Genomic DNA, 26,051 nt, shown 5'->3' on the forward strand with positions numbered 1-26,051 from the left:
CCAGCAGATTGGAAAACAACATGTAATGACTTTCAGCAGGCTCTCCCGGAAGATAAAGGGTAGAAATGTTGTCCATTAACTTGGAGATTACAGGTCAAAGGATTTACAAACTCTTGCACACAAGAAAAATCACTCAGCGGGCAAAACATTGCTCCAGGGGAAAGGGGGAGGGAGAGGATTGACATGCAGGGGGTTCCCATGAGGAGTTTGGCCTCATCTTTTGCTGATCACCACGGAGCAGGTGGAACATGCCAGACCTTTAGTCAGAGTCAGAGCTGCTGCTTGAGCTGCTTGAGCTGCCAGAGGGCTGGGGAAGAGAGAACAACTTTAGGACAGCAGGGAAAGGAACCTCTGTCACAGCATTCCTGAGATGGGTTAGTGACCCTGTGGTGGCTGCCCCATATTGTGAGAAGGCTGGAGGGTTTTTATTATTTTTTTACAAGACTCTTAAGGTCAATAAAGGAAATTCCAGAAAGGTCTTGCTTTCTGCCAGCAAAGACCAACATCACAGCAGATCACTTCCAGAGCTGTTTCCCTGTGAGAGGAGCTGCTGGCAGGATTTGTTTGAGAAATGCTCCCACCCCCAATGCTGGAAATAGGGCCTCGTTTAGCAGTTCCTCATTCAGACCCGCTCAGGATGGTGCCCATCCCTGGAATGGTATTTTCTGCAGAATTTAGCACAAGGAATTGCTTTTCCTTTTCTGTTTCTTTGTGGGTTTTTGTTGTTTTTTTGGTGAATTTTTTGTTTTTAAGGGGGAGTCAAACAGTTCCTCTGCTGCAAGACACGGAGTGAATGTCCATTATGGAGGCACAACTTGCACTCAAGTGAGCAGGACAAAGTCCTGGGATTTCATATACTGCACGGTGTGCCCCAAGCCATGCTATCACTTTAAATGGCTTCAAGGAATTTCATTGACTGCTTTTCTAATTACTCACTTAATACGACTCATTCTTGCCTATTTATTATTCTAACAAGTTTCTACATCTGAAAACAGCCACTGATGTTTGGGCAGTTTGTTCCAACCACTACAGTGTAGGAGAGGAGAGTCCCAGCTGCTGTGGTATGCTGGAGGAGGTCTGCAGCAGAATTAGGGAAAGGTTCACTGCTGTTTTACTCTTACCTTGCCTTCATGGTGCTTGCCATGCTTCTTCTTATCATGCTTCTTATCGTGCTTCTTATGGTGCTTCTTATGGTGCTCCTGGTGTCCATGAGGATGATGCCCTGATGGGGGGTGCCCATGGGGGTGCTGGACAGGTGGAGCAGGGCAGACTGCCACGCCGCCAGGGTAGGGACCTGTGCCAGGACCAGGGTGTCCTGGAGGGGCAGCAGGGCAAACTGCAATGCCGCCAGGGTAGGGACCTGTGCCAGGACCAGGGTATCCTGCAGGGGCGGGAGGGCACACTGCAAGGTGTGGTTGTGGCCGGCCTAGGAAGAAGAGGAACCTGTAAGTGGGCAGAGACAGGCTCTCCCCAGACTGACAGTGCAGGGAGCTGGTGCATCCTTCCACCCAACGGGCCCACTCTGGTCTTCCTCACGAAGGACATCCCACACCCCTCTGGGATGCAGATAAACCCCCCAGCTGTCTGAGGCCAAAGCATAGAGCTCCCCTCTAAGTCCTCCTGATGGCTGTGTGGTACCTGCAGCCCTGCCTGGCCCCACAGCCCCTCACCTTGGTTGGGGTCACACATCCTCAGTGGTCTCCAAGCTGAAAGGGAAGGACAGGCACCATTAGTCACCTCCTGCCATGAGACATAGCCCAGCCAGCAGCTGGGACCTGTCTCCTCTGCCCCTCATCTGCCCCCAGCAGAGGGACCACACTTGCTTCTAATCTTTGGAGTTACCAAGAGCGCCATTCCCCCACAGACCCCGGCCGTCGTCCTGTCCGTTTGGTGACAGCACCAACTCCCAGAGCGACTGTCCCCCGCTCCATGCACCCCCAAAGCCTAGGCATGTGGTTTCCATTTTTAATAGAAATAAATCCACATTGGCCCAGCCTGGGTGCCGAGCTCATGCCCTCGTGGGCCACAAGAGACTGGGGACACGTGCCTGGGTACAGTGCCCACCTTGGGGACAGTGCACCCTGACCCACGGGTGCCCATGCTCCCACTGCCCCCATGCTGCCCTGCATTCACCAAACCTGTGGAAGAGCTCCCAGAAGAAGCAAAGTAGGCAGCACTCGGGATCCCCGTCCTTGACACGGCTGTCCCGGCTGTAGGGCATCCTTAAATAGCGGGGCCCTGCCCCTTTGAGCAGGGGTGCGGCGGGCAGGGGCGACACCTGAGAGGTGACACCGCGCCCTCACCATGGGCATGCGAGAAACGTCAACACGCCGCTCCCAGCCGGCACAAAGGTCCGGGATAAAAAATGGATAATAAACACAGGCTATGAAGGGCGGTGATTCCAGCTCCCGGCGACAAGGGAGGGATGGAGTGAGTCAGCTGACCCCACTATGAACCCTGACTGTGCTCCCTGCTCAGGGACAGTCTCTAGGAACAGGGGTGACCTTCCCACAGACGGGGCTGTGGGACAGTGTGCTCACGGTGCACCCAGGGTGTGCAGGTGGAGGACACAGTATCTGCTGACACACTCGGTCAACAGGGACAGGAGGCAAGGCTGGATGCCCTGATTTTCAGGTTTTCCTCTTGGAGGATCTATGAGGAGGGTGTAGGATTTCTCCCATCTCAACCCACCCCATCTCCCAAGCATGGACCAAGGCCCAAACTAGAAGTGATTAGGAGAAGGAGTCAAAACTACAGCCAAGAAATACACATGCTCTAAAATGGTGGACCAGAGGAGGGGGCATGTTAAATAGTTCCTGGAAAATGTAAACTACTTTATGGATATGCATAAGGGTCTATGAATATGCAACAGGCTGATTTAAGGGAAAAGGTATTTAAGGGGGATCCCCAAAGGTGGCAGTGTGGTCTTGGCTGACTGCCAAGATGCACCCGTAAAAACCTTTGCTCCATGGTTCTTGTTTCCTATTGTCTTTTATTAAACTTTTTAAGTTTTCACAGGAGAGTGAACATGTTTTTCACACAGCCCTCCAGAGGCGAGTACCTTGCCAAGCCTAGGCAAGGCCAAGAGTATTTCCCAGTATTTGCCACTGCAGAACCCCCAGAGCGCTCCCAAGCCTTTCTCAGGCCACCCGCTTTTCCAGCAGTGCCAGCACAACTGCCGAGCCTTGCTTCGCCTCTTCCAGCAGCCCAGACACCTTCTGTGACATCTGTGTGGGGACAAGATGAGTCATTTGCCACCCGACAGGCCAGAAGAGCCAGCCCCTGGGCACCACGTGTCTCGCTGGTGGCAGATGGGCACAAGGGGCTCCAGGCCACCACCGCCCCCTCCGCCACCACTCAGCTGCACCGCCAGGCCCGGCTCACCACAAGCTTGAACTTGTCGTCCGTGATGTCCTTGAGGTTGATAATGACATTGAAGTAAGCTCCGAACACTGCTGCTTCCAGCATTTTGGCTCCCACCTGGGAAAAGTCAGGCTTGCGAGAAGCTCTCCTGGTGAACCAGCTCCACCATATGGCACTGAAGCAGGTCAGACCCTCATGCTGCAGGACTCCCACCCTGCACCACCCAGCAGCATGCAGCGCTTTCCAATCTGTTGGTATTCTCAGGAAATGGCTGCCAAAGAATTACTGGGTGGAAATCACTGGCCAGTTTGGGAAGCACAGCTGGAGAGATGTATCCTAGAGGTCAGGACATGAGGGAACACTTTGCAGGGCAAGTGTATGTGAGCTGGGGCCATTACCTGGATGTCAGATTTGCAGGCCAGGTTGCAGTGTTGTGCCAGCTCCTTCAGAGCAGGCCAGAGCCCATTCACCTTCTCTGCCAGGCCATAGGGCACCCCCACGGCCATCTTCAGCCCCTGCTGCATGGCAGCTGCACGTCTGAGAGGAGGGACAGCCCTGGATTGAGCGCTGGGTGGCTGTGCCCACACAGTCAGCCAATCCCCACCAGCCCAGCTCACCTCTCCTGCTCCTCAGGAGTGTTCTTGGGCAGCTTCATGGCTTCCTGCAGGCAAAGAAAATCAGGTTTGCTGCCATCACCCATATTGTGCCTTGCAACGGGTGTCAGGGCAGATCCCATAGCTCTTGCAAACCTCCCTTATGTGACAATGTCCCTTCCCCAGGCCCTGCTTTAGCATCCCTGGAAGTGTTCAAAAAGCAAGCAGAAGTGGCACTTTGCCATATGGTTTAGTGGGCATGGGTGTACTTAGTGGAAGGTTAGACTTGAAAATCTTGGAGGTCTTTTCCAACCTTAATGACTCTGTGATTCTAAGGTCAGAGCCCTGCTCCTAAGGAATCCAGAGCACAGCGATCTCAGCCCTCATCCCAGCTGGAAAGCCCTCCTGTTTCCCTGTAGGATGCCTCTGCTGGAACCTCACCATGTAGCTGTTGAAGGCACAGGAGTCAGCATCCACCATTGCCACCAGCTCATCCATAGCCTGGTGGAAAGGGGGGACCAGCTTCCTCATGATGGAGTCCAGGTCCTCAAACTGCCGCTTCCCGTAGCTCATCAGCCCCACCATGCTGCCCAGTGCTGCTCCCTGCCACGGTAAATCCTCCAGTAGGACACAGTGGGCACTGCTACCACCATGCCAGCTCCGCTTGGCACACCAAGGCCCCTCAGGCCTCTCTCTTGGTGTGGGGCACGTACCAGGGCTCCCGCAGCCGCAGACACGGAGCCTCCTCCTGGCGCTGCTGACCTTGCTCCGACCGCTCGCACAAAGGCACCCAGTGGCTTGGCCACCAGCCCCCTGTCCACATCTCCTGCCTCCACCAAGTACCTGCAGCACAGGTGTTTTAGAGTCCTCCAGGCACAGGGACCACCACCACCCAGACCCAGCACTGCCCTCTCCAGCACTGGCCCCGTGAATTAGTAGGGGACTAAAACCCAGCCTGAGGGTGAGGGTAAGGACTGGGAACCCCATGGGGGATATCTGGGGAACACAGGTGGTGTGGGGGTTGCTCTGCATTAGCCAGGTTGGGCTGATGCAAGCAGCATTGGTGGGACAGAAACACCTCTGCAGCCATGGCCCAGGAAGGGTGACATGGACTTCACCTTGTGGATGGATTTCCCTTCCTTTCCCCCCACAGACTCATGTTTCACACCAGGTGCCGCAGCATGTGAACCAGAGGCAGTGAATTTTGCATGGGGATAGGGGAAGGAATTTAGCATTCAAATCTGGCCACAAAACCTGCTCCCTGAGGCTGCTTGCTGAAGCAACTTGGAGTTTCCCCCACTCCACGTTCACAACCATCAGCATTTGGAAGCAGGGACCACCCTGATCTTGCCCAACCACCCAGCAGAGATGTCCCCAGGCTGTGAAGATGAGCTGGGAGCAGCCACCACTCCCAAAACAAGCTGAGTGCAGGATGCAGGCATCAGGATCCCCCCATTCAGGGAGGAATGGGCACCATGACAAGAAGTGGGATGCGAGTCCCTACTCGATGATGCGCTCCCGAGGGTGAAATGGAGACAGGGAGTCCAAGCCCAGACGACTGACCACCTGCAAGGAGCAGCACCACTGTGTCAACCCTGTTACATAAGTCCTGTTGCATCCTCATTCCCCACTGCTAATAACCATGGGTGAGTCAGCACTGGGACTGGGCCACCACCCAGGGAGAGGACAGCTGACACCACCAGCCCATCCCATCGCAGACTCGGGGGTGGTGTGGGGTCACCTCTGAATGACTGGGAGCTATACTGATAAATCATTAGCTTGCTCTTATCTAGCACGTTCCCCACAGGCTGGAAAAGTCCCTCCCTCCTGCAGTGGAACAGCAGAGCTTGTCTCCTCCTTTCCAGCTAACTCCCCGTCCTGGGACAGCCTCCCATAATGCCACACACTGCCCTTGAGCCCTGGGTACACTTCCTTCCCCTCCTGGCCTCCATGCAGGCAAGACGAGCAGCTGCCACCCACATTCAAGCCTCATACGTTGTGGTTCCTGCTCCCTATGCATCTCAGCATCATCAGCTCAATAAAGCAGCTTGTCCTACTCCACAAAATCCGCACTGGAAACAAATGTCATGCCTGAGGCCTGAGCAGTCCCAAATTTCTGCTCAGTGCCACTTTGGGAGGCTGGTGGGGGGTGGGATGTGTCTCTCCCATGATCCCACCCTTGTGCTGGTATCAAGAGAAGCCACATTACCAGCCTGATCTTCTGTTCCTCCTCCAGTATGAAGAGTTTTTCCTTCTTGATGTAAAAGTCAGCTGCATCAAGAATGGCCTTCTTGGGAACGAGCCCTACCAGCTGAGACCCCACCACAGGGAGATTCAATTCCTGCAAAGGACATCAGAAATGTGATTTTCCCCAGAGGCCTGCTGCCACTACTACCTCAGCCTGGTGGTCCTCATCCCTTCCCAGGACATGGGAAGCTCACAGAAAATCTTTCAACAGAGGAGCTGGGGACTCGCAGCAAGTTGATGAGTTTCTGGGAGTTTTGTGCCATTCAGCATTTTGGCTGAGCTAAGCATGAGAGAAACCAGAGCCTGACCAGACAGTGAGGAAGGAAACTTGTTGGGAGACGTCCTCTGGGAAGCCCCCTTGGGAACAGGCACCACAAGCCACCCACCTGTGCATCTCGGCAGATCTCCTCGTAGACGGCGTGGAGCGGCGTGGTCTCAAAGTCCAGCAGGTTCGTTGAAACCTGGGCCATGTTCTCCTCCTCCAAATACCAGCCAATGCCTTGCACCTTCTTCAAGCGCCCGGGCTGCCAACAACTGCCACATTCAGGGCGCAGCCCAGGAGGTGTGGGGACAGGCAGGTGTGCTCCTGGTGTGCCCGTGTTCTTAATGTACCTGGCTGGGGCCGCGGCCCTGCTCACGGATGTTGAGGGCGATGCGATGAGCCTGCTCCTTGGTGCACAGCAGGTTGATGTTGTACGCAATAAGGAAGGTCCGGGCACCTGTCACTGTGGCTCCCCACCGAGGGACAAAAGTTGGGGGCCCAAAATCAGGAGCCCACTCTGGTTTTGCAAGCTGGGGTGAAGGAAAGAGAGTGTGTGTGCTGGCACTGCCAGGAGCACATGCCACCCTCGCAAGGAGGGCATCTCCCTCCCCAGCTGGAATCTGCCATGACCACCTGTGTCACCAGCTCCTCTTGGTGCAAAGGGACTACACCAGCCCTCAGCCTGCTCCCTGAAGCCAGGGAAGTACAGGTCAGGTCTGCCCAGCCAGTGCCATCACCAGGCTCACCTTCTCAGGGAGTGCCTCGTACTCCCCAGCACGGATGGAGGGCAGGGCTTTCCTGCTCTCGTGCCGTGCTGCCGCTCCATACAGGTAAACTGCAAGACACAGCTGGGGTTGAGCACTGCCAGGCAAGGCTGGCACTTTCTCCAACAGTTGAATCATGCAGGATGGGATGGAATGTGGAGAGGTTCCTGAACCCACTCACCAGGTACACCCAGCTCTGCTGCCAAGCGCTGCCCGAAGATGTGGGCACAAGTGACACACTCCTCCATGCTGACATTCCTCACTGGCACAAAGGGACAGACATCCAAGGCCCCCATCCGAGGGTGCTCACCTGGTGGCGGGGCAGATATACGAGTGGGAGGTGGGAAGAACAAGCAGACAAGGAGGGAGAACACACTCCACAGGGCAGCCATAACAATCCCACCATGTGCCTGGGAGCATTGCAAATGCTTCTTAAACTCTTTCAAGCCTGGGCCTGTGACCACAGTCCCTGTTCCAGCGCCATGCTTGGTCCCAGCAGTATGGCAGTCCCCTCTGTGCCAGCCCAGCCCCTGGGCCTCTCCCAAGCTCACCCGAGTGTTGGCTCATGTCAATGAGCTGCCCAGCCACACGGGCTGCGCTCAATGCCCCTTCCACCACGGCCTCAGGGGACCCCACAAAGGTGTAGACGGTGCGGTTGGTGGAGGCGCCGGCATCCACATCCAGCAGCACACATCCCAGTGTCCGGGAGATGGCCTGTGCCACTGCATCGATCACCTGCCGGGCAGAGATGGGAGCAAGGGGGCTGAGATGGCTGGGACTATACAACAGCCATAGCTTTTCAAGAGAGGGGGCATCTCAGATCTTCCCCTTCCCACTGGTGATGGGGTTGAGAATGACCCCGTGATCAGTGGGGATGCAGCCCTGCACAAGCATCCCACTCCCATCCAGGGGGTTTGGGGCACCCTGACTCCCCAAACTCCCTGTGGTGGGGGAGAGACACCTGGCTGCTGCTGCATGTCACAGAGCACCACCATAAACTGCTGTTCCTGAGGATACATCCACTTGCCAGCTTCCCAACGCATTTGGCTCTGCTAAGCCTCTTCCCTGCAGGAGGCTGTGTTTTTACACCCATGCTGGGTTTGCTAAATTCTCCTGCCACTGGCAGAGCCAAAGTTCACTTGAAGGTTGATGCCCAGGACAGACTCCATTAACCTTGACAGTGTGCTTTGGCACAACTGCAAGCAACCTGCTGGCAATGGTGGAAGAGGTCTCAGTCCCTGCTTCCCACTGAGGTGCCATAAGGGACTCAAAGCTAGCTTTAGACATTTTTGGCACCAGCCAAGTGGTGAAAGGTGCATGGCACTGCAAAGGAGGCATGGCAGAGTCTAGCAGTGCATACCGCTCTGCAGGGGGAAACCTGGCTGTCAGCGGCCCGGTGTCACCCACCCCTCAGCCCTTCCACATACTCCCTCACCTCTTTGTTATTCCCCTCTGAGAAGTTGGGGACGCATTCCACCAGCTTGGCCATGGTCCCACGGTCTGCTTGCAGCCCTCAGCCCCCGGCTCGGCTCTTCACACCCTAGGGGTTTCCTGCCCTTTCCCGTCCCACTGCAGAGCGAAAGCCTCTCAGCAGCCAGCACGTTGCCTCTTTCCCAAGCTAGAGTTTCTCATTAACTGAATCGATCTGTGGCCAGGGGCAGAAAGGGGCTTGGATAAACACCATCATACTGGCCCTACCGTGCTTGGAACAGCTACGGGCGCAAGGGCTCTGTGAGGCCAGATGGCAGCACTCACCAGCACCAATTAACATATAAAGAAAAAAAATCTGCTGCAATCAGCAAGACTGCTGATTACCACGAGCTACAGACAAATCACTGCAACATGACCGCTATTCACCACAGGGGGGCCACTCCACGCAGGACTCGTGCACTACGGACACCGGCTAAAATCCATCGCTGTGAGCAGGATTCGAACCTGCGCAGGGAATCCCTATTGGATTTCGAGTCCAACGCCTTCACCTCTCGGCCATCACAGCGGCGGTCTTTTGCGGGGCGGGGGGCGCGCTGCCCCCGGGCTGCACCGCGCTCCGTCCTGCGGGAAAAGGCGGAAATGTCCGTGTGTCCCGGGCCACTCGGGTGAAGCAGGACGTTTAACGCGCCGCGGCTCGTTGGTCTAGGGGTATGATTCTCGCTTAGGGTGCGAGAGGTCCCGGGTTCAAATCCCGGACGAGCCCTTCTTTTTACACACCCAGCGCCCACCTTCACCACCTCAACCCACTGCAACAACCCTGCCCTGGCATTCGCACTCCCCCTCGCCACCTCCGCCCGCCCTCCCGACACTGCAGCAGCCCGACACAGGCCTGCCACGTCTCCACTCTGCCCCTTACCTGCCCTGCCTGCTCTGCGCCACACTTATTCGCCCTGCTCCAAGCCCCTCCCCAGCCCAATGACACCTAAGGCACCCGCACTGCCTGCAAACACCTGAAGGCCCTTTCCCCAGCTTGGGCGGCAGGGCAAGGCAGCAGACACATGCATTTGCTCGGATGCAGGAGAACGCCCCACCACACGCGCTGGCACGGGGATGTAGCTCAGCGGGAGAGCGCTTGCTTTGCATGCAAGAGGCCCTGGGATCAACCCCCAGCATCTCCATCTCCTTTTGCCGCTCCACAGCCCTCCGCATACGCATACAGGCCCCCCAGATGGCCCACAAGAAATCCCTGCGGCTGCCTGTGGGCACAGGGCAGCTGGGATTGCCCGCCGGCAGCGCAGGGCGGGCAGCAAGGAAATGGGTGGCGAGATGTCCCTCCTTGGCCAGGTGCCGTAGAGAGTGGAGGCAGCCCGAGTCCCTTCCGCACGGGGCTCACGGTGTCTCCCGGCGTGAGCACGGGGGCCGGGGCTCACCCGGGTGTCGGGGCAGCGCTGGTTGTGTAAAAGGAAGGGCTCGTCCGGGATTTGAACCCGGGACCTCTCGCACCCTAAGCGAGAATCATACCCCTAGACCAACGAGCCGCGGCGACCAAGTTTTCCCGCCCCCCCACTCTGCCCCAGCGCACCCCGCACACGTCCCCGCTGCCGCCCACAGCGCGCCGCTCCACGCTCACACACGCTCACACACCTCGCCGCCCTGCCCGCACACCGACACCACGCACACGCACAACCCTGCACAGCCCTTACACACCTCACACACGCCACCGCCTCGCACCCACCACGTTGCTCGCTCCACTCTCCTCTTAGCCCCTGCACCCAAAACCGCTGCGCCCCCCACGCACCCACAGCCCTGCCACACACACACGCCCATTGCTGACGCTGAGCACAAACACCGCTCACAGCACATCCCCTCTGCACCATGCCCCACAGCAAAACGTGCCACAACAAAGCACCGACCATTCCAACTGCTGCAAGGGCCGCCGAGGGCCACTGACGGAGGAAAGGGAACCTGCGACACCCATGTGCTGCATCTGGCATCTCGAGGCTACAGCAAGAGGCACCTCCCTGCTCCCACACTCTGCGAGGCCCACGCAGCCCTGGCTGCTTCCTTGGGCAGCTTCGGGTCTCCTTGCACATGTCTCCTTGCACACTCCACTCCCATCAAGTCACCACATGGTTTCGTCCCTGGCACAACTGCAGGTTTCCCCTGGCAAAGTCTCTGACGTCTGGAATCCTAAATCAGCTCAAGATGATAAGCCCAGGAAGGGGACCCCAAACTAATGTTTCCCCACTCTAGCATGGGCATCCCAGGGCCCCCTCCCTGCTCTTGCCCCAAGGGTGTAGCTCAGTGGCAGAGCACTTGCTTTGCCTGCAAGAGGCCCTGAAATCCACCCAAAGCACCTTCATGTCCTTTGGCCTCCCCAGACCCCTCTCTGCTGGATGCACGGCTGCCAGAGTTCCCTAGGAAAGCCTGGCACTGCCTCCTGGCACCACCAGCCTGTGTGGAAATGCCCAAGACTCTTTCCCTACCCTGCCCAGAGGCTGTAGGGCACTGGAGCACTTTGTTTTCCTTCCCCACAAGTCTTGGGATGCCTCTAGAGGTGTACATCGGTGCTGGGAGGAGCAGCTGGAAGGAGGGCTAGTGGTGCCAAAAACCTCTTCTGGGAGCTGGACCAACGAGGTGGGGTGCACTGCTCTCCCAGAGATGTGGGACAGGGTGGTGAGGGGACATCCACTCAGCAAGGTGGGAAACTGCTCCACCTCCCCGCAGCACTCCCCTCAGTATCTTTTTACTCACCTCTCCTGGGTCTGCAAAACCTGGAGAACCCCGAGTGTGTCATGGCCCCAGGGCATCACAACCCCTGCCTGGGGCATTTGGCTGCTCCCGAGAGAGGAGCGGGGCTGCGCTGGATGCCAATGACCTTCTCATATCAGCTTCTACCAGGAACCCCAGCGAGGGCACCCCAACGCTCTCGGAGTGGGTATCTGGGGGCATTGGGTAAAACTCATGTCAGTGAGCAGGCTTGGAGCCTGCGCAGGGAATCCCTGCTGGATTTCGAGTGCAGCGCATTCACCCCTCGGCCATCATCTGCCTGGCAGCAGGGAGATGTCCAGGGTGTCCCAGCCACAGTGGGAGTGCAGGTTACCTTACTGACCCTGGCTCGTTGGTCTAGGGGTATGATTCTCGCTAAGAGTGCGAGAGGTCCCGAGTTCAAATCCCGGACGAGCCCTTCTTTTTACTTGGGCACTCGTCGCTGGATTCTGGGCACGCGTGGGGCCACTCTGCCTTGCACAGGGGACAGGGGAGGCCTGACACAGCCCAGCCGTTGTCAGGATTGGTCGTCTCCTGAGTGGGGAAGGGGCTATCGGGGCAGTGGGGGACGGCAGAGCGTGGGGTTCGTGCTGCCATTTCGGCCGTGGGTGGGCGGCACAGCCATAGTGCAGGGAATCGCCTTTGGGGAAATCTGATGTAAGAGGAGTTCGTCATGGCCGCCTCGTGGAGGAAGCAAAAAAAACCCACTCCGAGCAATTGGAGATGCTGGGGATTGAACCCAGGGCCTCTTACATGCGAAGCAAGCGCTCTCCCACTGAGCTACATCCCCTCCGTATACCTGCTCCAGTGGGCGCATTCTTCTGGCACTGCAGGGATTGGGGTTTTATGTGCTAAAAGTACATTTGGCTGAAGGAGAGGAGCTACAGCCATCGCGCGGGATGTTGTCTGCCGGGAGCGGGGGAATTCGAGGAGTGATCATCCCACACCTGGTCAGCAAAGAGCAGCAGGCATGCAGTCCCACAGGAAGAGCTGATCTAACAAAGGGTTGTCTGCAAAGCCAGGGCTTTATCCAAAGGAGGGGTTTCCCCCAAAAAGGAGGGGTTGTATCCAAAGGAGGGTTTATCCAGGAGTTGAACTCAGGAATTCTTGCAAAAGTGCAAGACATCTATCCCTACACCAACAATCTAGAGTGCTGCACCCCTTTTGCCTCCCCAGCCCTACAGTTTGTATTTCAGGGTACAGCTGAGGCTGTGCTTTTTCCCAGCACAGCCACAGCCTTGAGGAGGATTTTCCAGGGCAGCCATTCCAGGAGGAAACCCCAGGGCCTTTTGAAGGGACTCTGGCGACCCTGAATCCAGCAGGGAGGAGTCCAGGGAGGCAAAAAGAGATGGAGATGCTGGGGGTTGATCCCAGGGCCTCTTGCATGCAAAGCAAGTGCTCTTCCGCTGAGCTACATCCCCTACTCTGAGAAGCTCTACCTGCCGACCCTTGAAGCTCTATACTGCCTGTGGGAATTTGCCAAGTCAGGATGTGGGACCAGCCCTGTTCCAATCTATATCACAGCCCCAGAGACCCAGAGTGGCTTTGGTGTGCTCCTAAGAGACAGGAGCTGTGACTGTTGAGTAACTGACTCTTTTATTTCCCAGCTCCCATGGGGGTCAGTAGGGTGCTGGTGATCCTATGGGTGCCATGGGGGCACAGTTTCAGGGCGGGACATGGAGAATTTTCCACGACACAGTTCCTGAGGGCTGAGTTGCCTGTAGCTGTGCTAGGGTGGGAAGATGAGCTGCTGCAGGAGCCCCAGCTGCTAGGGACCCCCCTTCACACAGGAAGAACAGTGCAAAGAGATGATTTGAAGACTGCAGCAAACCTCCAATGCCGATTGTAACACATGGCTGTGCTAGAGCAGACATTCTCCCCATCCAAACCTCCTGAGCTGACTGAGGGGAACTGGGAAGTTGGTTCAGCCACAGCCTTTCATATCCCAGAGGGGTGGAGGAGAGCAGGAAAGGGAAACGCTGCACCCCATGATTTCCAGGTCTCATAAACTTGTAACCCCCCCACAGACACAGCTCCTTCAACCCCACATAACCAATGCTGACAGGAGCTACCCCACACAGCAATAACTACACTATGCTTCTCCTCTTTGGGAGGTATGCAGACGTCTCTCAGCAAATGCAAATAACAGCCCTGCAATGTTTTATCAAACAATTCTTGAGTTTAAAACTTCGATTCCCTCCCAGGACCCTGCAAACCATTGGGATCTGGGCTCCACTTTCATTGTGCTCATCCCAGTTTTTCCCTGAGGGCTGCTCTCCACAGCAAAACCTCAGAGCAGAGGAGGCTGTCGGATAGCCAGGGGCGATGTCTGCTGGTGATGTGGGCTCAGGGTGACACAGTGCTGGTGGAGCCAACAGGGCTGCAGGACTCAAGTCTTGTGAGCCCCATTACCACAGGGAGTACCAGGAGGACCAGACCTGCATGCCTGTGCCTTTTAATTTGTTTGCTTCTTCCCCCTTGACTCACATGTGTGGGCAGGCTGTTATTTTCCTATTTTATGGGATCTCCAGCCCTGGGGAAGAACTGGAGCCATTGGCAGAGCCACTGCCTGTCTGGCTTCCCAGGTGTGGCAGGGAGGGCACCCTGAGTCCCTGCCTTGTGCTCGATCCATGGGTGACTGGAGTGGGATATCCTCAGTGGTGCCCTCTCCTCCCTCTTATCCTGGCCATGCAGCCACTTTCTTTCCCCTTCCTCAATCTGGAAGGTTGCTCCAAACTCCATCCGGCCTGGCTTTGGATACATCCAGGGACTGGATGGGACAAGTCCCATCTCTCTGCTTGCTGTGCCTGCAGGTTCCCAGCTCCAGGGGTTCTCTCTCACCTGGCTGGCTCCAGGTGTATCCCAAAGTGCTCTGGCCAGCAGTCCTTGCCCCAGTGAGGAGGATGAAGGATGCTACCTGTTGATGCAGCTCACCCTCCAGCATTGCCCTCAGCCCAGTGCCCCAGTGCCTGTCTGGAATACACCTTTGGCAACCCAGTAAAGGCACAGGTGGTGGATCTGTCTTTTCATCCTCTCCCACTGCTGTGACGCACCACAATTTTTGTCTTCTCACCAGAGAAGCTGCAGATTGATGCGCTGTCTTGACCCACCAATAATCTAGCCACCACCAATCCCAGCCCTACCACCAGCAGCATGCTGCCTGGGACTTCCATAGTGTCATAGAATATCCTGAATTGGAAGGAATCCATAAAGATTATCAAAGTCCAACAGCTGGCTCTGCACAGACACCCCAACCATCCCACCCTGTCCCTGAAAGGGTTGTCCAAATGCTCCTGGAGCTCTGGCAGCCTTGGAGCTGTGCCCATTCCCTGGGGAGCCTGGTCAGTGCCCCACCACCCACTGGGGGAAGAACCTTTTCCTAATCCAGCCTGACCCTCCACAGGCAAAGTCTCCATTATGAATGGCCCCACTCACTTGCTGTTCACAGCAATCTCCCCTTTTCCACAACAGCTCTCTCAAACCATGACTTGTCCTCTAAACCATGACTTACCCTCTCCTTCCTACCTCATCCACCCCCAGGGTGGAAAGGTACCTGTTCTTCAAGAACCTGAGGATACTAAACGACCACAGGGAGAAGGTTTCCTCCAAGATCATGAAGCAGCCAAGAGAAGATGGGAAGTGGGCAAAGAGATGATTTGCAGACAGCAGCAAGAGAGAAGATGGGAAGTGGGAGGCATAAACCTCAACAGGCATGGCCAGAGGGTGGCACCTGGGCCATACTCCAGGCTTTCTCAAAAATGCTTCTGATGCTTTTGAATGCTTTAGGTAGGCAATGCTGGGACCAAATCCCAGGACCCAGCTATTTCCCTCCATGTGCCTCCACCTGCTGAGCAATATTTTTCATCCCCTTCTTGTTATGTAGCTCTGTGTTTCTCACTGGAGCCTTTGGCTGCAGTGCCTCTAGAGAAACCTGTATTTAGGGCCTGATCAGCAGGTCTGGGGGGTCCTGCCTGGGGCAAGGGCTGGCCTGGGGTGCAGGGGGGGATATGGTGAATTCAGGACTGCCCTTGAGCTGGAAGCCAAGCAGGCACAGCTCCCAGCTGGAGTCACAGCTCCCATGGGAGACAAAGTCCCCTGACCCTCAGGATAGGCAGTGCTGAAAGGCACCGAGGTCCTCATTTCCCCACCTGTCTACACTAAGACACCACAATTTTCAAGTCAAATCGAGGAGCTATTTAGATTTTTGTAGACTGTCGCAGACATTTTTTCATAGAAATCCTTTCTTTCACATTTGTCCATCTTCTGGGAAGCAGAGCCCCAGAAGAAGAATGTAAACAATTGTTATCAGCTGCTGTGAAATGTAGCAGGTGCCCCTGTGATTGGCTCATCTTCCATGTGTACCATTAAAGGCCAATCACAGGAGCAGCTCAGGGACAGATTCCCTGGACCTAGAACTTTGTTATTCATTCCTTCTATTCTATTCTTAGCTGAGCAGCTCTCTGCAACTTCTCTTCTTATTCTTTTTAGTATAGTTATAATGTATTACATATCTTATATAAATAAATCAAGCCTTCTGATCAAGAAACAAGATTCTCGTCCTTCTCTCACCCCAGTGACCGTCTAAGGTCGCTGTAATAGTAGACATTCGATTTTCAGAAAAAAACAAACAAACAAACAAAAAGCAAACACATTAAAATCTGTATAACCTCACCAGTGGAGTCATTCAGTGAAAAACTACATAAAAAATGTGATTATTCTGTCCACCTGCTCCCTCCTGGACTATTCGGTCCAGCAGGTTTAAGGAAGGCAACTGCACAAGGCCCAGACACCCACAGCTTCCCAACAAAACTTCTGCTGGAATTTCAAAGCTTTTTGTCATTTTTAATTCAAAATTTTGCATCCTATCTCTGCAGACAATTGCCAGGCTGGGATAAAAATATCTGAGCAATCCCTGGAAGAAGGACACCTCCCTTCTCCTGGTGCATTGGCTGATGAGAAATTGCCATGCAAATTTTCTCCAAATTAGGAGCACCTCAGCAAAGGTCTCCTGGGCATTAAAAACCAGTTGAGCTTGGTCAAAGGCTTTTGATGACCAATAGGCTTTCAAGCTCAGCATAATCCCTCATTATGAACGCTCACAAACTTTATGCACGTAGTCCTATTCCTTCTTCCATCAGCTGAAAAGGTTCTGCCTCATGATCCATGGCATCTTAAAAAGAGGCTTTACTCAATTCCTAACATCTTCCAGGGACTTCAGTGTCCCCTCTCCATCAAGTAATTATTGTCTCTTCTGTTTCACTCTTCACTGTCACCCATTAAATACTATGTGAGCTTGGCATAGAATGCCCATCCAAAGAAGCCCATCTGCCAAAAATCCCACTTCTGCCTTTTTTTCCCTGACTCCATGCCCTCCTCCTTAGCTCAGCCCCACAAAATATCACTGCAAAATGCAGGGTAAATGCCATTTTGAAATGTCAAACCTTCACATTCCCAGCTCCTTGAGGGAACAGGCAATAAAGTGAGCTCTTGCAGGAATTCCTCCCTGAGCAGGTGCTTGCCATGGGGCAGGAGGAGAGGTTTCCAGGATAAGAAAGTTGCCTTGGGACTGGTTCCAGCAAACCACACACATCTGTCAGCACAGGGAAGAAAGTGCTGGGTAGCAGAAACCCTCATTTCATGTAAAAACCAAACCTCCCCAGCTGCCTCCAGAGGAGGTCACCCCTTCAGGCTCCTGAACAAGGAACAACCGAAGATTCAGACTATGATGTAGCAAGTCTTTAATGAGAAGGAGAGTCAACCAGTTCAGAGTACAAAGTGCGCTTCCAGTGCCCAGTAAAGAAATGGATAAACCCCACTTTGGGGCAAGCTGATCTCTACAAGGGGTGTCCCCTCATCCCACCACCCCATGACTATCATCTGCCATCTACAACCTGCTAGAAGCATTTATTGCCCAGCCAGCAGCAAATGCCGTGTGGAACATGGAAATATAAAGACTTAGTGAGATAAAGGTGTACAGAGGTACAGTCTGGAGTGACGAGCTCGCATGGCTACCATCCTCCTGGGGCAACTGCTGGGAAACCCAGGGGCATCTCCTTAGTCCTCTCCCCCAATCTTGGTCGTGTGCTTCGCTTTCCTTTCCTGACCACACCACTGGCATGGGCAGGAGGAGCAGCCCGCTGGGGACACCCTACAGCCCGGTGCCCAGGCACAGCAGTCCTGCCCTGCCCAGCCCCTGGGAGCCCACAGGGATGCCGCAGCAGCGCAGGTAGCTCCCGACCGCCGCCGACGCCGTGGAGCCCACCGTGGTGTTCTGCGGGAAGGAGCTGAGGATGGGCCCGGGCAGCGTGACCACGACCGTGGGCGGCTGGATGAAGGCGGTGGAGTCCCGGCAGCGGCGGAAGCAGGGCTGGGTGCAGCTGGTGGCCAGGGGCCGGGGACCGCAGGAGGAGGGCAGGCACAGGTCGTAGCAGGACATGGCTCAGCAAGGACGTGCACCTGAAAGCCAGAGCTGGGATGTAAAAACAAGGCAGAGGCCAGTCTGCCCTTGCTGAGCCCTCACTCAATGCCTCCCATAATAAGAGGCATGAGAGAGCAAGCTACAGGGTGAGTTTGGATGGTTACAAACACCAAAAGAAAGCTTCCCCCCACCTTGCCCCATAAACCACTCAGGAGAATGAGGGGAATTTTGTTTGAGCTGCAGGTTGGTCTGGGAAAGTTGGAGGCACTAGGTTCTGGGACCACAGAGCAGACCTACTCCTGCTCTGAGATGACGGGGAGCCTTTGGCAAGCAAAGTGATCACAAGATGCACGTGGTTGAAGCAAAATCCACTTAAATCAAGACGACATGAACTGAACCATTCCATCCCAAAATATAAGGGACATTTGATGCTCATCCATAAACAGGGACACATTGATCCCTGCAACTCAGGCATGTCCTGTTCTAATTTGTTTCTCTACTTCAGCAAGGAAAATCATGCAGGATGCAACTGATTATGTGGTTGCAGACCCTATAAGCTCTGCATCCTGCAACCCCTTGCACTCTTCATTTTAGGGCAGAAATACACCCTTCCCTGATGTCCTGTGCAGCTGGAAGGGAAGAGGCAGGGGTGGGGAAGGGGATGGAGCCTGTCTCGACTTACCCAGATGGAGGTGGCAGTGGTGGCAGCTGGAGCAGGTGGTGGGGCCAAGCACTGTCCCCACAATTTTATAGGGTGGCCCAGCCCCCCAGGGGAGTGGGTGTGTGCCTTCAGCCTGAAATTCCCTAACAACCAGCAGTTTTCTCCTGGAAAGCTCCCCTGACTGATTAAACAGTTCCCTCTTTCATCTCTCATGTTTTGCTTCCATGTAATACTGAGTAAGATTGAAATGATTTGGGCTACAGGCATTAATTACCTTCCTTCCTAAGGCCAAGGGACATTTTAGGTCTTTATGCCACCAGGCAGGAGGAGAGTGTTTCAGCAGAATTTAGAGCAGACATATCCCCACCTTCCTCTCAGCACAACCAATTCAGCTCTCTCATGCACCTGAGGTGAGATCAAGGATGTAAACTGAATGTAAGGAACATCCATTTGGAGTGAAATCCTGTGCCAGGAGTTTCATGGAGGCCAGGAAAGCTGAGGGGCTTCAGGACTGAAGGAGTGAGGATATGAGTGATGTGGACACAGGGAACTGACCTAGCCCAGCGTGAGCAATTTGTTATGGGTTTGGATGCACTTAGAGGATTTTTCTGCTTTTTTTTTTTTTGTGTGTGTGTGGGTGGGTGTGGTGGTTTTTTTTTTGTTTGTTGTTTTTTTTTTTTTTTTTTTTGGTTGTTGTTGTTGTTTGGTTGTTTTTTTTTTTTTTCCTCACACCTGGTGTATAAGTTGTGCTTGGAAGGCACATCAGATTTTAAAAGCAAAGTGGGGCTCTGAAGTCCAGCCCCACAGATGACACATGCCTAAACTGTCTGATTTTGTGCAGGGAACTGACTTCCAAGAGCCCTTCCATCCCACTCTTTGGATAGGGTGGTAGCAGTGAGCCAGAAGGTCACAGGTGTCCTTCCTTGTGATGGGGTGACATGTTCAAGACAGGGTTAATTACAGTAATTACAGGCTCTGGTGTGACACCGGGGATCTGGGATCTGCTGCAAGCCTGTTAGCTATTAAATATCCCAAACATCTCAACCTGCACTTAAACATGAATCAGCCTCACAGTGGGGAGAGGGAATTGCTGATGTGGACCCAAGCAGGACCATGATGAGCCATCATGAACTCTAGAGGCAAGGAAAGTCTGAAACTGGCTTTTCATTTCACACAAGCAGAGCACAACTGACAGCACAAACATCTCTTGCCCTGGAATAAACCCTGGCAGAACTGGGAGATGTGTACTATGTGTGTGTGGGGCTGTGAGCATCTTGTTAAAGATGTGCCTTGTGGGGTTTGGGGGGTCATTTGAGTTCTTGAGATAACTTGGCCACAATGGATCTCACTGAATGGTCCCTAGTGACTCTTCTCTGCTTGCCTGTCAGGGCAACAAAGCCTTTCCAAGGTTCTGAGGCCGAACTCAGCTATTTTTTAACGTCATTCTGGAAGGGGAAAAAGAAAATCACATCTTCTGAGGTTCAGCAGAGGACATGGGCTTCAGGGAGAAGCAACCTGGCGGTGCCTGGAGTAAGGCAGGACGCTGTGGGTTCATCATTCATAATCTCCTAAATGGCGACTTGGGAAGCAGGAAAAGATGAGGTTAAAGTTTAAGCTTTACTGTGCTGCTTTTTGCTCCACTCTTGAATAATAAATTGATGCCACAAGTGCATCTTGGACCCACAGCTTGAGAATTAAACCCTTCTTCTACCAATCTGGTTTGTTTGGTTTTTTCTTTTTCTTTTTCTTTCTTTTTTTTTTTTTGTTTTTTTTTTTTTTTTGTTCTGTGTCTCTGTGCATTCCCATTTTCTCAGGAAAACAGCCCTTCCTGGGTGACTCCCTTGCACGCTTCCAAGCACAGGGTGGGATATTCAGAACTGCAGCCTCACTGTGTGTTTCAGTTTTGAAATACAGTTTAAGCACTTGAAATTCTGCTCACACTGGACCATCATGCCTGAGAATCATATCCATAGATGCAGTGATGCTTGGGATAAATGCAATGTGGCACTCAGAGGGGAAATGTTGTTGAATGTGAGCAGATCTGTGGACTGAAACAAGTCCTTTTTCCAGAAAAGACAGCAGGGGAAACAAAAGGCACATGTTAGGAAGTTAAAATAATCTGATCTGTGTAGTGACTGAACTTTTAAAAACGAAAACAGATGGGGAAAGGGCAGATATTTGGGAGAAAAACAAAGACTGAACTTCCAATCTGTATTCATTTCAGGGAATGAGCACTTACTGCTCGAGATGTGACTTTCTCTGCATGAACCTCAAACCTGAGAAAATTTCACCAAACAAAACATGTTGGATCCATTTCTTTAACTTCTGCATGGATCCAGGATGTGTGGCCACCTCAGCCCTGCCCCTTCCTGCAAGTAAGGACACAAAAAACATGGCCCAGGATCAATAATCCATGTGTTTCCCTTCCTATCACCAGTCCCAGTTGCACTTTGCATTTTGATTTCCAATGACCCAAGGGCTGGATGTGTCCGAGACTGGCTGGAGGGCAGGAGCTTGCCCCTGTCCTAAAATTTCTCCTGAAAGCTAGAGGCAGGGGCACACCTTGGAGCAGCAACAGACCTACAGCATCCCATCTCCAAGGAATGTCTGCATGCAGGGTGCTCACCCAGGGCTTGCCTACTGGCAGCAGAACAGTCACAGACCACTCCCAGATGGCTGATGGATGAGTGGGACACCCCAGTGCCAGAAGGCAGAATCCTGATGCAGCCAGACCCAGGCACAGAGCATCCTGGCTGCCTGTGTCCTTGCCAAAGCAGACTCGGGGTGCTCCAGGGCCACTCTGTGCAGCCCAGGGAGCCCAGCGGGTGCCACTGGGGAGAGACAGGCTCCGGCTGCCAGGCACTGTCCCGAGGCTGCAGATGATCCAGTTCCATGCCAAAGGATCCCTGTAATTTCCAGGTCCCTGAGTGGGCTGATGCCCCACAGCACCACTGACAGTGGCACATTCCCTTCAGGAGGACTCGTCACCGCTCACCAGGACAGGGACATGTGTGTGCCAGGGCAGGGTTGAAGGGTGTCCCAGCGGAATCAGTAGGGATTCTCTCCTGGCTGCCTGTGCCCTGCAAGTCCCCGGTCCTATCCTGTGACAGCAATTCCCCTGCCATGCACTGCTGTACCTCTGCAACCACCACCCCAGCCCATTTCATCATCTCCAACCGCAGGTTGGTCTCTCTGCAGGGCTGGACCCAAACTCATGCATTTTTTCCCAGGAAATCTCACACAGATCCCTTGCAGGGCACCTGGCTGTCCAGGCAGCAACATCTCCCCCTTCCTAGGGTGGCAGACCTGGCCAAGCAGCACAGCATCTCAAGGCAGTGGAATGGGATGGGGCTGGTGTTTCCCCCCAGTCTGGTCATGGTTTCTGGCTCAGGAGACACTGATAGAGGGAAGCAGCTTCTCACTCGTCCCCAGAGACATCTCCCCTGGCATGGGAAGGAAATGTAGCCACAATGATGGTAAAAAAGGTGTGGGCAGCTAAGTCTGAGCATCCTCATCTTGTCTTGAAGCCATGGAATTGCTCGGCCACATGCTCATCAGTGGAGAGGAGTAGAGGGGAGAAGGGGAAGGCACTAGAGAGACTGCCACAATATATTTCCCCAGGTGCCTCAAAGCACAGACTCCCGGATGCAAGGCTTTCCTCTCTGAAAGACCACTGAGATTCTAGAAGCAGTTTTACCTCTTTCCTCTTCATCTTGCCATTGGTCACTCTGTCCTGTCTCCAGGAATCTCCACTGTGCATGCTGCTCCAGGCACAGGAGGGAGCTGCCAGTGCACAGTAGCTCTGCCTTCTCCAGAACAAGCTCCTCTGAGACATGCCAGAGGCAGCTTTTGACTCCCATTGGCATCCTTGAGGATGCCCAGGGACGGGCAGTCCTGACCTCCCCTGCCTACAGTTCAGTGCTCCTGGAGAGGAGGCAGCGGGATGGCAGGAGAGCAGCTGGCAGGTGAGCTCAGGCACCCTGCTGCCATGGCACATTGCACAGAGGGGCCACACCAGACCCTGAGCCACGAGGAACAGGCTCAGCCCCTGGCAGCAGCAGCCCAAGGGCAGATGTAACGCGCATTTGACAGAGCAGAGCAAAACACCGAGAGCACGAGGGTACGGGGCAAGCTGCACAAAAAAACAAACTGCAGGAGAGAGCAGATAGGGAAGCCGACGAGGGTGGGATTCGAACCCACGCGTGCAGAGCACAATGGATTAGCAGTCCATCGCCTTAACCACTCGGCCACCTCGTCCTCTGCTGAAGTGGTCATTTTAGCAAAATTTGTTTTTGCAGATTTTTGTTTGTTTGTTTTTGTTCTTTTGTTTGTTTGTTTGTTTGACCATAGACAGCAATACTGGAGCTGGTTCTTCAGGGTGTCCTTTGGTGAGCAAGGCTGTGCAGGCAGAGCCCTGGCAGCCCCTGTCACAGCAGGGCAGGGAGAGAAGCAAGTGTTTGTGATTCATTTGCCCCTGTCCCTGTTCCCTTCTGTGTCCATGGGGTGGCAAAGAGTAACATGGCATTTATTGTTGCCACAAAAACGCCTGCACCACGCATCTCCATTAGACACCCACACCCAACCTGTGTCTAGAGGGTTTTCCCACGATTCCACACCAGCTGTGCAAAGTAATAGGGAAGATGGGAGGGGTCCAGACAGCATCTAATGTATCTCTTATTTCCCAAATTGCCTGGTTTCTGGAAATAGTTTAGCCCAGCTTTTCAGTGTGAGGTGAGAAGGGAGAGGAAGCAGAAGGAAACATTTTATTCCCAGAGTAGAGTCAGGAGGGACAGAGAACTGGGGGCTGACATTGCTCTGAGCAGGACAAGGACCCCCAGCAGTGCACCCAGTTCGGGACAGGGAGGAAAAATAGTCACTCAGGCTGAGGCACCACTGGGAGCTGAACCCAAGATCTCCTGTTTACAAGACGGGCACAGTGACCAGATGAGCCATGGCACCCACTGGCACTCCTGACACTGGTTGCTCCTTAAAACACCTAATGCTCTGCCCACTTCTCTGCCCACATGCTGCCCCAGGTTTGGGGTTTCCCAGCTGAAAACCCCATCTCTTTTAGCTGCTGGGAACACTCCTGGTGCTGACCCAAGGCCCTGGCACAGGGAGACCAACACATCCCATAAACACCACCAGCTGGGTTTGGCAATCCCCAGACCCTACAGGGACATGCTGCCCCCTCCCCTTGCCCTGGTAGAGCTGTTCCAGCTGCCACCCTACACTGCCCTGATCTGACAGCCTGTCTCATATCCCTTTCTGAATGCTCCTCCTCAGCACCAATCGTCACACAAAGACAATGGTCATGCCAGGAGACATCGTGAGCCCCGTGGGGAGGAGACTCGGGCTGCCTCCACTCTCTACGGCACCTGGCCAAGGAGGGACATCTCGCCACGCATTTCCTTGCTGCCTGCATTGGGCTGCCAGCAGGCAATCCCAGCTGCCCCGTGCCCACAGGCAGCCGCAGGGATTTCTTGTGGGCCATCTGGGGCTCTATGGGGGGCCTTGTATGCGTATGCGGAGGGCTGTGGAGCGGCAAAAGGAGATGGAGATGCTGGGGGTTGATCCCAGGGCCTCTTGCATGCAAAGCAAGCGCTCTCCCGCTGAGCTACATCCCCGTGCCAGCGCGTGTGGTGGGGCGTTCTCCTGCATCCGAGCAAATGCATGTGTCTGCTGCCTTGCCCTGCCGCCCAAGCTGGGGAAAGGGCCTTCAGGTGTTTGCAGGCAGTGCGGGTGCCTTAGGTGTCATTGGGCTGGGGAGGGGCTTGGAGCAGGGCGAATAAGTGTGGCGCAGAGCAGGCAGGGCAGGTAAGGGGCAGAGTGGAGACGTGGCAGGCCTGTGTCGGGCTGCTGCAGTGTCGGGAGGGCGGGCGGAGGTGGCGAGGGGGAGTGCGAATGCCAGGGCAGGGTTGTTGCAGTGGGTTGAGGTGGTGAAGGTGGGCGCTGGGTGTGTAAAAAGAAGGGCTCGTCCGGGATTTGAACCCGGGACCTCTCGCACCCTAAGCGAGAATCATACCCCTAGACCAACGAGCCGCGGCGCGCTCTGTCTCCCGCAAGGCCCCACTCCCCCCGCCCCACGCCAGTCCCGCCCCGCCTCCCGCACGGCTCCGACGCCGCAGCCCCGACACAGCGCTGCGCCCACCCGCCAAGCGCCAAGCACCCCCACGCAGCCCGCACACCCGCGCCCCGAACCGCGCCCATAAACCTCCGCACCCCGAACCGCCCCGCCCCGAACCGCACCGCGCCTCGAACCGCGCCCCGAACCTCCTCACCCCGAACCACGCCCCTAAACCTCCGCGCCCCGCCGCCCCCACCGCCCGCGCTGCTCCTCCCTCGCCGCGCCGCCGGCGCTGCGATGGCCGAGGCTTGAACGCGTTGCACTCGAAATCCAGCAGGGGCTCCCTGCGCAGGTTCCAGTCCTGCTCACTGACATGGGTTTTACCTGCATAGATGGGAGTCGACCCTCCCCGTATAAATGGCGTCTTAACTTTCTTCTCCTATCAAGGAATATGTAGCATCGTAGGGCAGGGAGTCATGGACCACTCACTCTGGGGTCAGATGAAGTCCTCCTGGTGATGAGGTTACATTTTTTTACTAATGGGCCAGCTGGGACCCACGCAAGCCCAGGGCAGTGGTGCCACGGTGCCCAACAATGCAGGTTTGGGTGTGTTTCCACCTTAAGGTATGAGGAGATGTGGGTCTCACTCCCAGAGGAATTGTCATTTTGGTCAGAGCCTGTCCTGTTTTTCTCTGGAGGTGCAGAGCCCTCTGGGGTCTTCCCGTTGTTCCCCCCCAGTCACTGCAGCTTGGGGCTGGGCAGGATGAGTGGGGCAGCTCGAGGGGCTGGCATGGGGTGTGGCACCCCCTGTGTACCACTGCTGTCCCCCGCACTCTTGGGCCTGATATGCCCCCAGGCAGCACCAGTGCTTTCGGCAGGGGTCTGTAGAGGGCTCTGCCAGCCCCACAACCAACAGGGAGGAGTCTGGAGAGGCAAAAGGACATGGATGTGCTGGGGGTTGATCCCAAGGCCTCCTGCATGCAAAGTAAGCACTCTCCCGCTGAGGTACATGCTCCTGTGCAAGGGCAGGGTGGTGTCCAAGGGTCCCCGCTGTCTTCATGGTCCTCCTGCCCCTGTGGCCACTGGATTCAGAGAAGTTTTGCACCATAGACCTCCAAATGCCCACCTCCTGGACATAGTAAGATGATTTCCTTGCGCCAGGCTGTGCCAAGTGTTGCCTTCTGACACAAGGCAAAGGCGACCTGGTTCGGAGGAACAGCTCGGTGACCCACTCTCCAGGGTCGCTCGGGCCTATGAAACACGCAGACACCAATGTGGTGGATGGTCAAAAGGCCTTTATTATCTCTTCTCGTGGGGTTTTATAATCTAGGGGTTTTCTACGTCATAAGGGGTCTGTCTTTACCTTCTATGGTTAGTAAGGGGTGGAAGGTTACTGGGTAGGGAATGGAAAGTTACCAGCATCTGGTTTAGGGGACTGCATTCCTATGTTAATTTTGTTATCTAAGGGGACAGGGA

At 54.8% G+C, this 26,051-nt stretch overlaps 2 protein-coding genes and 9 non-coding genes across 13 annotated transcripts; 2 read left to right on the forward strand and 9 right to left on the reverse strand.

Annotated features, from left to right (window-relative positions):
• Nucleotides 1-8: 8 nt before the first annotated feature.
• Nucleotides 9-8,862, reverse strand: FTCD (formimidoyltransferase cyclodeaminase). Of its 2 annotated transcripts, XM_005496033.4 has the most exons (16): nucleotides 8,665-8,861; nucleotides 7,781-7,964; nucleotides 7,411-7,539; nucleotides 7,212-7,300; nucleotides 6,816-6,995; nucleotides 6,590-6,727; nucleotides 6,166-6,297; nucleotides 5,461-5,522; nucleotides 4,670-4,799; nucleotides 4,398-4,559; nucleotides 3,981-4,024; nucleotides 3,762-3,900; nucleotides 3,385-3,480; nucleotides 1,671-3,227; nucleotides 1,122-1,426; nucleotides 9-307 (listed from the first exon to the last, which is right to left on the reverse strand). In XM_005496033.4, exons 1-14 carry the CDS (start codon nucleotides 8,716-8,718, stop codon nucleotides 3,141-3,143), a joined length of 1,626 nt encoding a protein of 541 aa, XP_005496090.1. In that variant the 5' UTR covers nucleotides 8,719-8,861; the 3' UTR covers nucleotides 9-307; nucleotides 1,122-1,426; nucleotides 1,671-3,140. The 2 variants fall into 2 exon arrangements, with proteins under 2 accessions (XP_005496090.1, XP_074404093.1); XM_074547992.1 differs by lacking the exon at nucleotides 4,398-4,559 and having other exon boundaries at nucleotides 8,665-8,862.
• A 281-nt stretch (nucleotides 8,863-9,143) lies between these two features.
• On the reverse strand, nucleotides 9,144-9,225 carry TRNAS-CGA (transfer RNA serine (anticodon CGA)). Its single transcript has one exon. It is a non-coding gene; the product is annotated as a tRNA-Ser (tRNA).
• Nucleotides 9,226-9,351: 126 nt separating this feature from the next.
• On the forward strand, nucleotides 9,352-9,423 carry TRNAP-AGG (transfer RNA proline (anticodon AGG)). Its single transcript has one exon. It is a non-coding gene; the product is annotated as a tRNA-Pro (tRNA).
• A 343-nt stretch (nucleotides 9,424-9,766) lies between these two features.
• Nucleotides 9,767-9,838, forward strand: TRNAA-UGC (transfer RNA alanine (anticodon UGC)). Its single transcript has one exon. It is a non-coding gene; the product is annotated as a tRNA-Ala (tRNA).
• A 288-nt stretch (nucleotides 9,839-10,126) lies between these two features.
• Nucleotides 10,127-10,198, reverse strand: TRNAP-AGG (transfer RNA proline (anticodon AGG)). The gene has a single exon. It is a non-coding gene; the product is annotated as a tRNA-Pro (tRNA).
• A 1,949-nt stretch (nucleotides 10,199-12,147) lies between these two features.
• Nucleotides 12,148-12,219, reverse strand: TRNAA-CGC (transfer RNA alanine (anticodon CGC)). Its single transcript has one exon. It is a non-coding gene; the product is annotated as a tRNA-Ala (tRNA).
• A 559-nt stretch (nucleotides 12,220-12,778) lies between these two features.
• Nucleotides 12,779-12,850, reverse strand: TRNAA-UGC (transfer RNA alanine (anticodon UGC)). Its single transcript has one exon. It is a non-coding gene; the product is annotated as a tRNA-Ala (tRNA).
• A 4,338-nt stretch (nucleotides 12,851-17,188) lies between these two features.
• Nucleotides 17,189-25,212, reverse strand: LOC141730429 (feather beta keratin-like). Of its 2 annotated transcripts, none has more exons than XM_074547993.1 (2): nucleotides 24,960-25,212; nucleotides 17,189-17,885 (listed from the first exon to the last, which is right to left on the reverse strand). In XM_074547993.1, the coding sequence occupies exon 2, from the start codon at nucleotides 17,863-17,865 to the stop codon at nucleotides 17,578-17,580; it is 288 nt and encodes a 95-aa protein (XP_074404094.1). In that variant the 5' UTR covers nucleotides 17,866-17,885; nucleotides 24,960-25,212; the 3' UTR covers nucleotides 17,189-17,577. The 2 variants fall into 2 exon arrangements, with proteins under 2 accessions (XP_074404094.1, XP_074404095.1); XM_074547994.1 differs by lacking the exon at nucleotides 24,960-25,212 and adding an exon at nucleotides 24,790-24,912.
• TRNAS-GCU (transfer RNA serine (anticodon GCU)) lies at nucleotides 22,684-22,765 on the reverse strand. The gene has a single exon. It is a non-coding gene; the product is annotated as a tRNA-Ser (tRNA).
• On the reverse strand, nucleotides 24,064-24,135 carry TRNAA-UGC (transfer RNA alanine (anticodon UGC)). Its single transcript has one exon. It is a non-coding gene; the product is annotated as a tRNA-Ala (tRNA).
• On the reverse strand, nucleotides 24,479-24,550 carry TRNAP-AGG (transfer RNA proline (anticodon AGG)). The gene has a single exon. It is a non-coding gene; the product is annotated as a tRNA-Pro (tRNA).
• Nucleotides 25,213-26,051: the final 839 nt, after the last annotated feature.

This window comes from Zonotrichia albicollis, chromosome 10, assembly GCF_047830755.1.
Source record: "Zonotrichia albicollis isolate bZonAlb1 chromosome 10, bZonAlb1.hap1, whole genome shotgun sequence".
In the NCBI taxonomy this organism is placed as follows: domain Eukaryota; kingdom Metazoa; phylum Chordata; class Aves; order Passeriformes; family Passerellidae; genus Zonotrichia; species Zonotrichia albicollis.